This window comes from Nomia melanderi, chromosome 11 (assembly GCF_051020985.1).
Source record: "Nomia melanderi isolate GNS246 chromosome 11, iyNomMela1, whole genome shotgun sequence".
Classification (NCBI taxonomy): domain Eukaryota; kingdom Metazoa; phylum Arthropoda; class Insecta; order Hymenoptera; family Halictidae; genus Nomia; species Nomia melanderi.
The window spans coordinates 6,952,823-6,968,119 of NC_135009.1; the positions used below are offsets into that span (position 1 = coordinate 6,952,823).

General features: G+C 38.2%; 2 protein-coding genes across 8 annotated transcripts in view; one reads left to right on the forward strand and one right to left on the reverse strand.

Annotated features, from left to right (window-relative positions):
* LOC116428856 (sex-regulated protein janus-A) overlaps window positions 1-15,297 on the forward strand; it is a 105,622-nt gene that overhangs the window by 26,057 nt on the left and 64,268 nt on the right. The gene's annotated exons all lie outside the window — the stretch shown is intronic.
* Window positions 1-15,297, reverse strand: part of LOC116428855 (arrestin homolog) — a 78,769-nt gene that overhangs the window by 24,259 nt on the left and 39,213 nt on the right. For all 5 annotated transcript variants that reach the window (XM_076371915.1, XM_031981017.2, XM_076371912.1 and 2 more), the window contains 2 exons: window positions 15,149-15,284; window positions 13,123-13,272 (listed from right to left, as the gene is read on the reverse strand). In XM_076371915.1, coding sequence (XP_076228030.1) covers window positions 13,123-13,272; window positions 15,149-15,284 — 286 coding nt within the window. The remainder of the gene's footprint in view (window positions 1-13,122; window positions 13,273-15,148; window positions 15,285-15,297) is intronic.

A 15,297-nucleotide genomic window follows, 5' to 3' on the forward strand; every position in this document is an offset into this window, starting at 1 on the left:
ACTCTTCTCTATTTATATTTTCACCACGTTTTCTCAGGAACAAAAAGATCCTCGGACAAAGGAGGGATTAACGATTCCCCATCGGCGTAATTGAAATTTCATTCGAGTCCGCGTAGTATGCCAAATTGCCCTCGATCCTTTTCCCATCTCCCCTCCCAACCATCAAGAATCGCGTTTCCCGCGGCAGCGACAATTACAATCGACGTTTTTCTTTATTCCGAACGATCCCGGCACGTTCGCGGAGAATCCAATAAGCTCTGCGGCAATTTTCCCTCGCGGAGTCCAAGATTTCGCCGACCGCCGCGTTCGTCGCGGCTTCAAAGACTTTCCGTCGTTACCTCTTCAAAGGATGCTTCTTAATAGAAAGGATCTCCACGCTATCGCGAGCAAAGTCCTTTTCAGATGCATTTGCTAACATCTCCTTTGCTACTGATTTCCGTTTTCGATGTTTCCATTGAAACTAAGGTAGAACCTAACCTTCCGGAGGTATGCGGACTCATAGGAATATTCTTGACGTAGTTTGCCGACTATCTAGCTAGTTGACTACATAGTTTTCGAGATGATCTTCAGTGAGATCCACCTTTAGATTAGATTTTGGGACAGAGATTATTACTGATCAAATTGGTACTTACGTATTATACGAATTACATTTGTTTCCTAACTGAAAGTCGCGGTGGGCTTCATTTAGGTTTTATAACACATTATTAATATTTTATTATTATTGTCATTATTGTTACTGTTATTATTAATACTTAATATTATTACTATAATTGTTGTTACTATTATTATTAATATATTATTATTATTATTATTATCAGTATTGTTGCTATTATTACTAATATTTTATTTCTTAAGAAGAAAGGTAGTCCGTATAATATGTAAGTACCATGAAATTCACCCTTTACACTCGACAAATTTCTCGTTAGATATATATTCATCATTTTCTAACGAAATATTAACGATACGCTTTACAACTAACATAAATACATATAATACACAAATTAGAGGATAGAATTCTTCTATTTCAACATTTTATGCATAATTATATTATTTGAACTACGATATCGAGTATCAGACTTTATAATGTTGCTGTATCAAACCAAATGGCGACTGCGAATCACCTCTCGAGCGCGGAGAAATAATGTTTGAACTTTTACCTTTCAATGGCTAAAATTGCAGTAATTGTGAAGAAACAAAGAAGAATACGAGTTCCGTGTGATTAAATGTGATGTGTTTTGCAACGGGACATTCGTTATTGTGGGATGAATGGAAGAGTGTCTGGAACCGAGCGACTGGGCCGTGAGAAAAGCGTGTACGTGACTGTGTGAATTTTGACTATGGACGAAAGATGAGAGTGAGAAGGGTGCAAGGGTGAGAAAGACAGAGCGAATGGGGGTGTGTATTAAAAGCGAGTGGGAATGCGTGCGCCAGGGACATTTTGTGCTTGATAGTGGAGAGAGACATTTTGGTGCGTGTTATTCGAGCGAGACTTTTGAGCGAGACGTTAGTGCGAGACTTTGTGAGCGAAACTTTGCGTAATCGGCGAGCGAGCGTTTAGTGATCTGTAAAGATCTTGCGACTTGTAACGGAATATCATACAACGTTGGGGACTTCCCCAGGATAATTCCTACAACATTGAGGACTCGTACGGGGATGGTTCCTACATTATTTAATGAATGGCTTCATTCTTTAAAGAATACTCGAGTTATTCTCCGTCCGGTTCTCATTTCTCTCAGGATAAGAAGGAACGGTTTGCATTCGCTGACCAGGCGATCCTCTGGGACGTGGCTAGGCTATTCGCTAAAGTATATTAACATCGTCAACAACTTCTCTTCGTTTACATGGTTGAAGATAATTTTATCCGCTCCTTGGGAATTGGGAACGCTTGCACGGCAACTAAGAAAAATACTTTTCATTTTAGTCGCGCGTATCATGTTGGCGCAGTTAGCTTTTCGTATACATTATTCTTTGATCAATGTTGAACCCATTAAAATTTAACGATCTCAGTGAAAACATTTATTCAAAAATTAGTTAAATATGTATTAGTTAGATATACTTATAGTTAGTTATCAGTTGCAGACAAAATATTGAGTTTTGCTAAAACTTTCCTGTAAAACAGGGCATTACAATGATATGAAAATATTTCAATGTATATACCTATGAAAATTGTGATAATTACTTTTGTCATATATATAATCTTGTTTTCTTAAAATTTATCAGTGAAGCACACATTTGTCACAAAATGTGAATTCTCGAAAGGTTGTTGCAGATATCGCTTACGATAATATGTAAATAATTATTAATAGACTGGATTTTTATGCATTTATATGAAAAATCTAGTCCGATATTACAAGAAAAGGGGTTAAGAGGTTAAATGAGTGACAATCTTTAGAGGTGAATTTCGATTTCTAGGGAAATTTACCGAATAAAGTCTCGTCACAAGAACCGCGCGCAATTATTCTTGACAAGATAAAGGAAAGAATCCCCGCGGATTTGTCGGCGATACAGCACGTTCGGCGGGAGAGGAAATTAGCGCCGGGGCTGGCCGGGACTGGTGACTTCGTGGCAGGGATTCTGTATTAGGTGATACAGGCCAGGGTCAGCTCCTGGCACAGGATCGAACGCTGCGCTGCGTCACGCGCTGCAGGCTGCCACGTCGAACGTTATTCGAACTCCTACTCGTTTTCCACAGGTGCGCGGAGATATGGAAGTATCCACGTATTGAGTTAGACAGGGAATACTTTGAAGATTGGGACCGTTAGTCCCGAAAGTGCCTTGTGAATTTAGATTTAGCGATTTCATTGTCTTGTACTATGGAAAATTCTAAAAGTGAATGAGTAAGAGATTGAGAACTCTAAAATTTCAAAAATTCTAAGATAGTAAGAAGTTAGGAAATTCTGAGAATGAACAGGTGAAATTTTGAATTCTAAGAATAAAGTAGGAAGAAATTAAGAAGTCTAAGATTCTGAAACGGTAAGAAATAACAAATTTAAAAATTCTAAGATAGTAAAAAATTGAAAACTTGTTAAATACAAAGGTAACGAATTAGGAATTCTAAGAGTTCGCAAGTGATAAATTAGGAGTTTTAAAATTCTAAACTGGTAAGAAATTCAAAATTCCAAAATCTTTGAATACTAAGAAATTAAAAATTCCTAAACCAAAAAGATAAGAAATAAAATATTCTAAAATAGAACAATAAATCATCGTGTCACTGTCTATACATTCAAACCTAATACCAAACCACGTTTCTTCGAATCTAGAAACCCCCAATCCATATAAATCTCAAAATCGACATCTTCCAAACACCCTAAATATCCTCACCCTAAATTTTCAAATTCCCGCTTATCATAATTCAATTCCAAACAATTATCAATTCTATATAAAAAACAATATTCAAGAAACATCGAGAAACATTCCTCTTCTACTATCTGTGTTCACTGATACCACTGGGAATGATGAAGAAAAGCGTACCGTAAAATTGCTTTCCGCGAGAGATTGCGTTTCGATGGATCTTCCATCGTCCGCGGAATTGCTCGACCAGATGATACTTGATACCAACTAGAGAACGTTTCGCGGTAAAAGTATCTCGTCGCGGAAATAGAGACAGGACGGACGGAAGTGTCGCGGTGTATCGTTTTCTTGTTGGATTGGCGAACGTTTCAACCAGCGCAATGCTTTCTTGGGTTTCTCCAGAGGAGGTGGGTTAATCTTCGAGCGAGACGAAGCTGCCAGGTGTACGCTTTGCAGCGTAACTCGATGGGGAGACAACAAGCCCACCGGGATCGTAAACGGAAGATCCTTTCGCGTACGGAGCGACTTATGTCGCTTCGCGAAATTTTCCGGACTTATAACCGAGGCGTGGAATATTAAGTAAATTCGGTGGATAACGGGCGAGGGAAAATAAAGGTGGAGCGAAAATGGGAACGTGAGAACATGTGAAAATGCGAAAAGTGGAATACTTCTATTTTTGTTGGGTTCTGAAACGTTGGAGAACATTTTTAGACGAAGCGTTTGGAAATAGTTTGAATGAAAATAAGATTTTCGAAGAGATACAGTTTATAGGTGGATACAATTTCCGAATAGATACAATTTATAGATAGGCAAGATTCTCGAAGGAATATAATTTTAAGATAGATAAGGCGTTTAAGTAGATACAGTTTCAAGATTTGGGACAAGACAAGATATAAGACAAGATGCTTGAAATATAAATCTCAGCATTGTAAGGATCGTAGATATCTTCTTGTGATTTCGATGTCTTTATACTTTGTTACTTTGGTGCTTCGGTGCTTTGATAATTTGGTAATTTGGTAATTTGGTAATTTGGTTATTTGGTAATTTGATAATTTAATAATTACATAATTTAGTAATTTCATAGTTTGGTAATTTGGTACGTTGATACTTTGGTATCTTGATACTTTGATAATGTATCAATTTGTCCATTTAGTAATTTGATACCATCGCACTATAAACCTAAAAATATATACCTCCCCGAAATAATCTTAAACATATTCCTATAAAAATTTATCCTCCCAGTGTCCTTTGTTCAAAATTCATCCCCACCCTATCGCCCACTAGGAATAATAAATGCAAGGAGGAATCGCACACTTCGATGGCGGCCAATTCCGTCACGATCAAACGGCATGCTCGAAGACGATCTCTCCGAATACATGCTTAATTCATCCGTCGAATAAATAATGGATCACGTGAGGCCTGTCGGTTGCCGCGGAACCCCAGGAAAAGGGAGCCAACGGAGGCTGATAAATAATTTCCACGTGGTGGTGCCGCCGATCGACCTGACTCTAGGTCAGGGTCAATGTCAAGGCTGTGTCGCCGCGCCCCCTGCCCGATCGTAACCTGTTCCCCACCCGGAATGAGGCGCGGAACGTGTTCCGCGCGCGCTTCCACCCGGACGGAAATTCCTTCGCGACCGACCCTCCAATGAATCCTTGACTCTATGATCCTTGACAACGGAGGATACGCCTGTGATGGTGTGTGCTTGATCACGTTACTTTTTGGCTTAATATTGTGTTTCTTTTTGTGGTTTTTGAGCCTTTGTGTGGGCGAATTCTTTAATATAGGATCTATGTCCAAAAGAGATGGTCTGCTTTTTTCAAATGCACTAGTATGTAAATATCATTGATGTGCAATAAAAAGGATATGTATATATTTTTTGAAAATAAATATTTATAAGTATATTTATGAAAATAAATACATATACGAGGAATATTTAAATGAACCTGTGCCTAGAATTCATTGTACGAATGAAACAATTGAAAATATAGACATTTGACAATTTAGATTAGGCGAGTTATTAACCGTTTTTCGATTTTACTGTAGGAAAAATGCCAGTAGAAAAGTGGATAAAATAGAATAGTAAATTGAACAATAAGTGGGTCAGTAATTCCTAGTTTCCTCTGGAACCCTGTGTATCGAAACCATCCGGTGTATCATTCGATTAAAACTACGGCGCTATTACGATTGCTAGGTTTATCGCCTTATTATTTTTCTTACCGCGTAAGTTAATTAGAAAGCGGCCCTGATTGTAAACAATAGCTCCGTTTCAATTGACAATCGTTCCGAGGTGAATCTTGCTGCTCTGTAATTTCCTAGACGCACTTAAGTACTTAGTTTCATTCTCGAAACCGAATCCGATTAATGCGAACTGGAATTTTCGCGAAATTCCGCGAACGTTAGATTCAGGAAACAGTGTGCTGAGTCGGGACACAGGTAATTGCAACGAATGGAGTCGCAGCGCGTCTCGAGTGCTTCCCTTAAATCTCACTTTTGAGCAGTTTTCTTAAAGCTTACGGTATTGCAAGATAAACGAAGGAAGAGATGGAAACAGATGGAATATAAGGTGTACAATTTCTCGGTCGCAACGACTTTTCAAATTTCTAAATTTCAATGAAGCAAATGTTTAACAACATTGAAAATTATCGAAATTTCGTGTAGGTTAGGAATGGACTGTTATATATTTATGGAATTATTATATAACTGTTATACAATTTGTAGTTATTTTAGATAATTAGTAGTATTGGTATTATATATTTATATAATTATTATATAGTTTGTAGTTGTATTAATATAATTAGTAATATTGGTATAATCTGATGAAGACGAAATTTCGAAAGTAAAGGTCATTTCAAGGTTGTAATATAGGTCGTTGAATTCGTTTCAATAGTGCTTACGGTAGTATACAATATACATCGGGTCACTTAAAAAGAGTCAAGGTCAAAAAATGGTGAAATTGTTGGAAACATAATTTTCTGGGAAATTCTTTTATTCCAAATTACAACCGATTGAAAACAGATTAACTTTCCTTCAGAGCATTTTTTTTTGTGTAATAATCTGAAGTGCTGGAAGAATTGTTACGATTGATAAATTGTGCACCCTGTATGTCTTCGAGTGAAACATTCGTATTCGCGAGAAGGCTGTGGAAAGACGAAAAGTAGACATGAGAAGGAGAGCAGAGGGAAATAGAGGTAGAATGACTCTCCGAAGACGAGCATCTCGTAAACACCCGCGTTTTCTCTCGAACCGTGGTGCGTGGAGGCAAAAGGTGTGCGCGAACGAGATCTACGGCGTTGGGAAGAGTTAATCCTTCCGCGGGGATGCGTGCTACAAAAAGCGTAATTGAATATTTTATGGCGTGAAATTCGAGCGAATAGTCGCGATCGTAATCGAATGGATCAGAATATTGTTGATTGTTTCGATAGAGTTTGTTTTTATTAGCATTTTTATCGGGAATTAAGGAAATTAAAAATTGGAAATTGGAAAATTGTAAATTAGAAATTGGAAATTGCAAGTTGGAAATTGAAAATTAGAAATTGGAATATTTAGAAATGAAGGAAATTACAAAATAGAAACCTAATCTGGAATTACTCTACACATATTATTAATAATCCACGAAACTATGATGAGTTACACCTTTCCTCTTAGTGCAACCAGCAAAGAGTGTCACAACGAAAAAGATGAATAGTCCTGAAAAATATTATATTCACAGTATCATTGTTTTCCTCAAATGCAACAGTGCATTTAACAACCACGCAATCTCCTTAAATGAAAATGCTTACTTCCACCAAGAGTTCGTTAGAACTTTCTTCTGAAGCATTCTCCTTTCCAATTGTATCAAGAGCACAAGTATTTCTGTAACTTCTCTAACTTTTTACAGTTACGAACCACATTGTACGCAGTTAGAGAAACCAAGTTTAAAGAACAAGTCTGAAGAAATTACAAGAAATTCGTATTTCTGTGAAGAAGGACGAGTTCCTACGTACTCCGTGTTCAACAATTTTCCTTGTGAAAGAGTTGGAGGACTCAGAAAGGGCTCCTCGGAATCTTTGAATCGTTGGTGAGGTCACCATTCCTTCATTTTCGATACTATCCGCGTTCCAAGGGAGCATCGCGCGAACTGGATGCCCAATTTTCAGTTCAGGTTCGCCGCTTTGAAATATTTACTCTTGTCCAGTACATGGAGAGCTATTTGCCCTGTCGATGAACGCCGCGGGCGATGCGCATTGACAGAAACTTCCCGGATAGAAGTTTCGCGCAGCTCGTTGGTAAACTTGTTCACTTCTCTTTCAAAGAGAGATGAATAAAGCGACATGCTGAAGAAAATATCTGCTACTATTGTTAGAAATTATCGAAGTACGAAGATAACGAACCTCTACTCGAAGGGAAAATTTTCGATTTTCCGGCCGAACGAATCTTTTAAGTCTTTTATTACCGAATGACCATTTTTATGTTGGCCATTACACTCTTCATATGAGAATTTGATAAATTTTGTTTTCTTGATATTTGGAAATTCCTTTCTTTCATTTGAAAGATTAAAAAATTTTCTTATTTGGTAACTTATTTGGGAAGAGTATCTTTGGGTTTGGTATTTGTTATGTCCCACTAACTTTCTTGTTAGTAACTAAAATGATTGAGGTGATAAAAAAGGAATTGTGGAGGTTCTGAACGGGAATAAAAGGAACTTTAAATTATCTCCAAATCAAAACTCCAAATTTGTTCCCGTTCGGAACCTCCGCAATTCTTTCTTTATCACCTCAATCATTTTAGTTACTAACAAAAAAGTTAGTGGGATATAACAAGTATCAAACCCAAAGATACTCTTCCCAAATAAGTTACCAAATTCAAAAAGGAACCCCACCCTTCTTTCACTCTTCCCCTACATTCCCAGTCGAGCAAGCCAAAGGAAAGCCACGTTATACTCAGCAGAAAAGGCAGCTACGACAGAGAGCAGATCCCCTAGCTCCGCCTTGATGCTTCGTAGCGGCAAAAAGTTTTTTGTACGAGCGAATCTCGTAGAAGGGACAAAAAGAGGGAGAAATTGAAGCTCCACGCGCGAGTAGGGTTTGGTCGAGAACGGTTCGGTGCGCGTTGTTCGGTGACGTCGCGCGTATCGGTTACAAGGCTTGCGTCCTATATAACGCGCATCCCGTGCGCCATAAGCTTAACGCTTCATTTCCGAGCGGATCAACGATCTATCGGATCTCTTAACGGCTTGTTCGTTTAAACCTTCTATGGTTATCGGGCCGCGGATCGACGAGCTTGGGGCCCATTATTGGTTTGCGCGTAAACGAAAATTGGTGTCCGTGCTCCACGTCGACGTCCGTTATTGATACTATGTTTCTCAGTAACCGACCACCATGGTTGTACATGTTTATTTTCGACGAGAATAATTTAGTAAGCGATTTTTAAACGATATGTTTGAGACTGAGTATTGATGCGTTGAAAATTTTATGCGTTGACGTGTTCATCTTGTCGGTGATTGCAGGAAAAATTGTTGATTAGAACTGTTGAGTACTTAATACGATTAATACTTATGGTATTGATAATATATATACTTATGTTGTTTGATATGATATTAATATTTATATACTACTTTACGAGAAAGCGAGTTTGAATGACTAGAAAGTGTATTTGATCTGTTAAAAGACGCATTTTGATTACAAAGTTTATAAAGATTGTGAGAATACATTTTTTAAGAATATACTAAGCACCTGGAGCATCGAATATTTTCAAAAGGTGCAAATATCACTCTTCTATTTCTCTCAAAATTGATTTCCACCGACACGTCTTACTGTCAAGCGCGTCGCGAACGTTCTAAAGCGGCCGTTATCTATATCTATCCACCTTGTTCGACGTTGAATAACAATGTACACCTACGCAAGCGTTATCACAACCCGCCGCGATTCGATTGGTTCGTTAAAACGACGACCCAACGCGTCCCTCTTCCCTCAGCATTGGAAACTTCGGTCGTATACCGTTGTTCCCCGTAGATTCGACGAATCGACTCGCGCGCGGGCCAAGAAACGAACGCGACCGGCTTGATAAGACGCGCCCGGGAAACTTATCTCGATGAAGCAACGTCGTGCCACCTTTGTTATTCGCGAGTCGCTCGTAAAACCGTCGTAAACGTCGCCCCTTTCTCGGTGGACGATAATCCTCGAACAATGAGCAGCGGTGCGTTCCCTCCAGAGTTCGCTTTCTGTTGTAAGCCGGAGTCTGTGACGCATCTAGAATTCTGTGCTTTAATTCGTTATGACCCGAGGATACTTCCCAGTGTCATTATCTCTGAAGAATTGCTGTGCACCGAGTTGCATACACTGCGACACGAGAGTTTCTTTTTATTGTAAGGGTAAACAGATTATGAGATCGAGAATTTTTAAGAGAAGCGTCGAAGATATTGTTTTGAAACTTTGGGCACTGATTGGTAATTGTTACAAGCATATTCAGTATTTTTTTCTGGTCAAAATGATGCGTTAGTCTGGAGTTATAAAAGATTCATAAGGACAAGGGTAATCGGTGTATGGCTGAGATAACTGCAAATTTGCATACGTCTGTAACTTGAAATGAGTGAAAAATTTGTTTATATTTAACTTACAGGTTATCAATGAGTATCAATGGTAATTGTTATTAAATCTATTATTTCAGGATAATGGAGAATAATTAACACGTTGAATGCTATGTAGGTCTCCGGAGTCCCCCAATCAAATCAAATTACTATAGTCCGTTTAATTAAACGACGATTGTTTGAAAACATTTGTATATTACAAACAATGATAGTTAATTCAGCGACATTGCGCAAGATGAGCGTGCAATAATAATAACATAATTCAATCGAATGATTTAATATTATATTTTTCCCATTTTGAGTATTTTGCTCTATGAAATCGTGCGGCGTTCAACGTGTTACAATAGTAATTAAAGAAATACAGACTTCCAACCCCAAGTACCAACAATATTCCCCGCAAGTCTGGTCAAGTCGAAATAATTAATATTTTTCTCTCGTTACGGAAACTTTTCAAGAATAGACGGGAAAAAGTAATTACGCAGCGTTAAGGTTAATTGCGTCTCAAGAACTAGGTTCCTTACCCGCACGCGGGAACAGCGTTCTCGGTTGTTTTTGTATAATATTTTCGCTGCATCGGTGGATCCGCGGCAACTTTTACGTGAGCGTGCTGCCGGTTTATTAAAACAGCCAGTAAAACCGGCCTCTGTAAATCCGCTGAGCGCGCGGAACGTTTTTCGTCGGTTTATCGCCAGATTTTATTACCTTTCTTACGCCCGACAACGCAATTAAGACGCCATTAACATTCTCCGTTAATAATACAGACATCTAAGCTGATATTCACAAATTTCTCCGGCTGATCGAGAAATTATACCTTCTATACGATTAAAACATTGCAGTCAGGAGGATTTTCGTATATTTTAAACAAAATATGCGTAATGCAATTAATGTAATATTAGATTACTTAACTCGTTTCTCTATGAAGTCACTTTACAAGTTATAATACTATTTTTTATTAGTAAAAAATAATTGTATTTAAAAGATGTACAACAGTTTTCTATTGAACAACTTTTATCATGGAAATGTTAGTAATAATAATATTAATATTTCTTATTGAATTTTTAATAAAGATATTCGTATTTAACGTGAGATATTAAAACTAGGTGCATTTAATTGGAATTGGTCGAGGACAAATTAGGAAAATGATTATAATGTAAAGGCTTAATTGAATTACATTATTCTTTGCATATTTATCTTACTAAAAGCTACCACTTTGTATAATACATGATATGTTAAATAGAGTTCAAGAGCTATCGTTTAATCGGATGTGTTACTGTAATTTGATTTGTTTGGGAGTCACCAATGACTCGCCATGGTAGTCACCGTGTTGCACACATCATCAGCTGCGAACTTTCTATATCCGAATTTCAAGCTCGACAGCACAGAGTGTGTAGCACGCGTGTCTGGTTAACTTGATTTGGAATCGTTGTCCTCGTATGTAAGTTTCTAATTACCGGAGCGCGAAATTGATTTCTAAGCCGAGTGGCTTATTCCGTTAATTGATTACGAACCAGTGCTTCGGTGCTGTTAGCTCGAATAATATGGACCCCGAATTGCTTCATTAATTTTCGCTGGGAAATCCTGCTGGTCGTTATTGCTTCCATGATGAACAATGAAGGTTTTGCAACTTTGGAGGCCGAGGTTTCTCTTGGACAAGCTTTCATCAAGCTTTCAACGCTTTGATACCTTAGCGACAGAGGTCTATTATTTTTGTGAATGCTTTAAAAGATCCATTGCATACTTGCATATTTTTTAGTAACGATATTAGTTGAGGTATTGATATTTTGGTAATTTGGTGTGTTGGTAATTTAATAAATTGGTAATTTCGTAGCTTGGTGATTCGGTACCTTGGTAATTTCGTAGCTTGGTAATTTGGCACTTTGGTAATTCGATAACTTCATAATTCGGTAGCTTGGTAATTTGGTAGCTTGATATTTTGATCGCTTGGTAATTCAGCATCTGGATAAGTCGGAACTTTGATAATTCAGTAACTTGATGGTTCGGTAGCTTGGTAATTTTATACAATGAACTTCAAAACACAAAATAAGAAGGAATCTAACTGCAGTGGTATGTACACGAGAAAACTGCAATCCAGACTCATAAAGTTTGCCATTCAGGATTTAATTGCTTTTCCAAACCGACCGACGAAAAAGCGCTAGGCTGGGTAAGAATCAACTCGCGTTCCTCTGGACGCGCACTGACGTTTGGCAAACAAAACGCGGCAGCGCTCAATCACGAGCGGTTTTATCCACGTCCTGTCCCGTTGACCCAGCCATCGCCACGGAAATTAACCCGGCCAACAAATATGTGCGATATTTTCAATTTTCCGGAATTTAACGACGCGTTATGAAAACAATCCTGCCTGCTATCGGGCTGGGAAAGCGCGGCCCGTGCACGCGTTTGGTGTCTTTATTAAATTTTCATTGATCGCGAGCTCGGCCACCAGTCCGGCCCGAACCGGCAAGATTTCACGAATTTATGAATCCCATCGAGCCCCTATCGGCAATCTACCCTACAATCGAATTCGTTCAAGCTTACTCGAAGTACGGTGTAACACGATCGACCGTCTGATAACGCTTTATTGTTGGAAATACGATATATTGGGCGAGTCGTGTTGGTTTACCTGTGATGGAATTTATTTGTGTATTTGAGAAAAATGGGAGATGTTAATGTAATATGTGTATTTTTGCATTTTAAATGCGTTGATTATAATCTGTTGCTGAAATAGCAGCGACGTGCAGAATATGTTTTCATTCTTTTTCCGTATGAAATAGGATATATTGAGCGAGTCGTGTTTTCCTGTGATAAATTGAATTTGTGTATTTAATAAAAATGGGAGACGTGTAACGCGTGTATTCTTGGTATTTTTCCATTATAAACGCGTTGATTATAATCTGTTGCTGGAATAAAAGCGACGTATAGAATACTTTTTGACAATTTTTTCTGTGAAACGCTTAAATATCAAGATTAATTGTATAATAGATTAACATTCTATTAACCTACGGTCTAATTTTAGAATATCTGAGAAGAATTCAAATTGAACTTATATGTTATAATTATACAATCCGTTTTAGCAGACTCAGATAAAATACATATCTATTGTTTCTCATCTTCACAAAGAAGCGTGTTTATAATAAACTTTGTTTCGTTTCGATACAAAATCCTCAACTATTAGTTGTCCCTTAAATTAATTTCAGATGCAAGAAGCTAATTGGATACGGTAATTAACTAATTTCATAGTCGAATTTCCAAAAGCAACCACACACCTGTAGCGGCGTCGTTTCCTGGTGATCAGGTCCGAGGAACGGCGGGTACAATTGCGCGAGACACATCACCGCCTCATTGCAAAATTTCAATCCCATTACCTCCTCGTCCTCTCGGCCGTAGCGAAAAGTCAACGTAATTTGGCCGTACACCTGGAACACGTCCACCCCGTCGGGTAATTAGTAAACAGCGGGTTGATGGGGGAAAGGTGGGGAATATAGGTAGCAAGTAATTGCGAACGCGGAACGGCTATTAAATCTTTCCGGCAATTATCCAATGGTTCGGTAATGATATTCGTCGAACTCGCCGCGATAATGGTCGATTCGCAAATGGGTCCGTGGTGAATTGTTTTCACGAAACCCAAATACATAAGTACGCGTTTATGTAATAGTCGTGTTGGATTGATTACTGTGTAAGATTGATGGACATTATTGCGATATCATTTGAATTTAAGCAACGGAATCTTTTAACCCCTTCTCTTACAAAACCGAGTCGGACGTGTGGTGAATATTTTCAATGAATTTTGACAAATCTGAATGCAATTCATTTATTTTGGGTACGAATTAAATATTATTCGTTTTTTTATCAATCTTTGATCTTTAGTGTAAACGTAGATACAGAATCAGTATTAAATTCTTTTCTTCTTCTACCAAATTATTAACGATAAAGTATTTCCACAAACCACAGTTGTGAACGAATTCATAAAACAAGGAGTTAACACTAGAACAATCAAGCATTCAACATGATTAATATGTAATGCTTATAAGAATTGTAACAATGGATTTTTTGTTCCATTTTTTCATATACTAATTATAATATTGAAGTGGAACTATTTATTTCTGAAATCACTTCGGACATTTAATGCTTTCAAGATAGCAGTAATTGCGAAATTAGAAAATTGAAACCCGTCATATTGACGAATGCGGTTGTTCCAGCGTTAAATAGATTTAAAACTTAATTTTCTTAGTGGTGAATAAGAGTGAATTGAGTACCGTTGGATTTAGAAAGTGTGAGAAAGTAAGAAGAGCAATCGTTACGAAATATTTTGAGTTTCGATGAACGTTTATTTGGTCAATGTGTCCACTTGTTAAACTCTATAGAAACTGATATAATTGAGATATTTTGTAATGTCAAGTATTATATTGTTATACAGTTTTGTGAGTCAATATCTCGCGAGGACGACAAGATGTGAAAAATTCAGAGCCCGGCCTCGTGGAGATAAGTCCGACTTGTGCAACTTCGAAAGTAACTGTCATTAAGTATATCAAGGGGTGGTGTCCTTCGGAGATTCGTGATGAGAATTAAGCTAGGTCACTTGGCGAGTGACGGAACTTGAACGAATGGGCTTGTTAGTAACCCGATTCGTTGAATGGTACCGTTAAGAACGAGTTACGTGACCCGTGAACAGGCCAAAGATTAGTCCAAATTAAGAGACAATTGTTTGCAAACTATCACCAAATATCGAGAAACAAAGGGCAGGTCTTTAACGAAAGCTTTGTTATATACCACAATTGTCACAGCACAAAAATGGTTGTTTCATTATCAAGAAATTTGTAATTTACTGGTATGGTGGACAAGGAGATACATTTTCTGCGCCACGGGAATCCCGCGACAAACTGAACTCACCCAGGTATATACATAGCTGCGCTAGGCAAGGCTATAAAACGCTCCGCCTCTGGACGACAATTTTTCATCAGCGTGAGTCAGCACGTACGGGTTTTCCCCGCGTTTTGGAAAAAGCCTTCCTGACCTAGACGCGCGGGAAAAATTGGGGAAGCGGATTTCTCGTGGGCCCACCACGACAATTTTTGGGCAGTACATTTTCGGACGTCGCTATGACGTTCCTTGTGTTCTTTTCGTTTCTCTGTTATTCGTTATTTGTTAATGCTTGTTACTTTTATTGTTGTGTACTTTGACTTTGTGGACTTTGTTGTTGAAGTGTAAGTTTACTAACCGTCAAATCCTACACCCACCGTTTCTAAACTGATTTCCTTCGATCAATGCATTAACAGTAAGTTTGTTCCTCACCCTCTTGTCCTGTAAGTAGTCTGGGTCAACCAGTAGCACGCCCTGCAGTTTGTCGATCTTCGTCTCGCTGACGATCAGGTCCCTGCTCGCCAGATATAAAGTAAGCTTGTTGTTCGGCGATGATTTCTTGTACACCCTAGACAAACAGA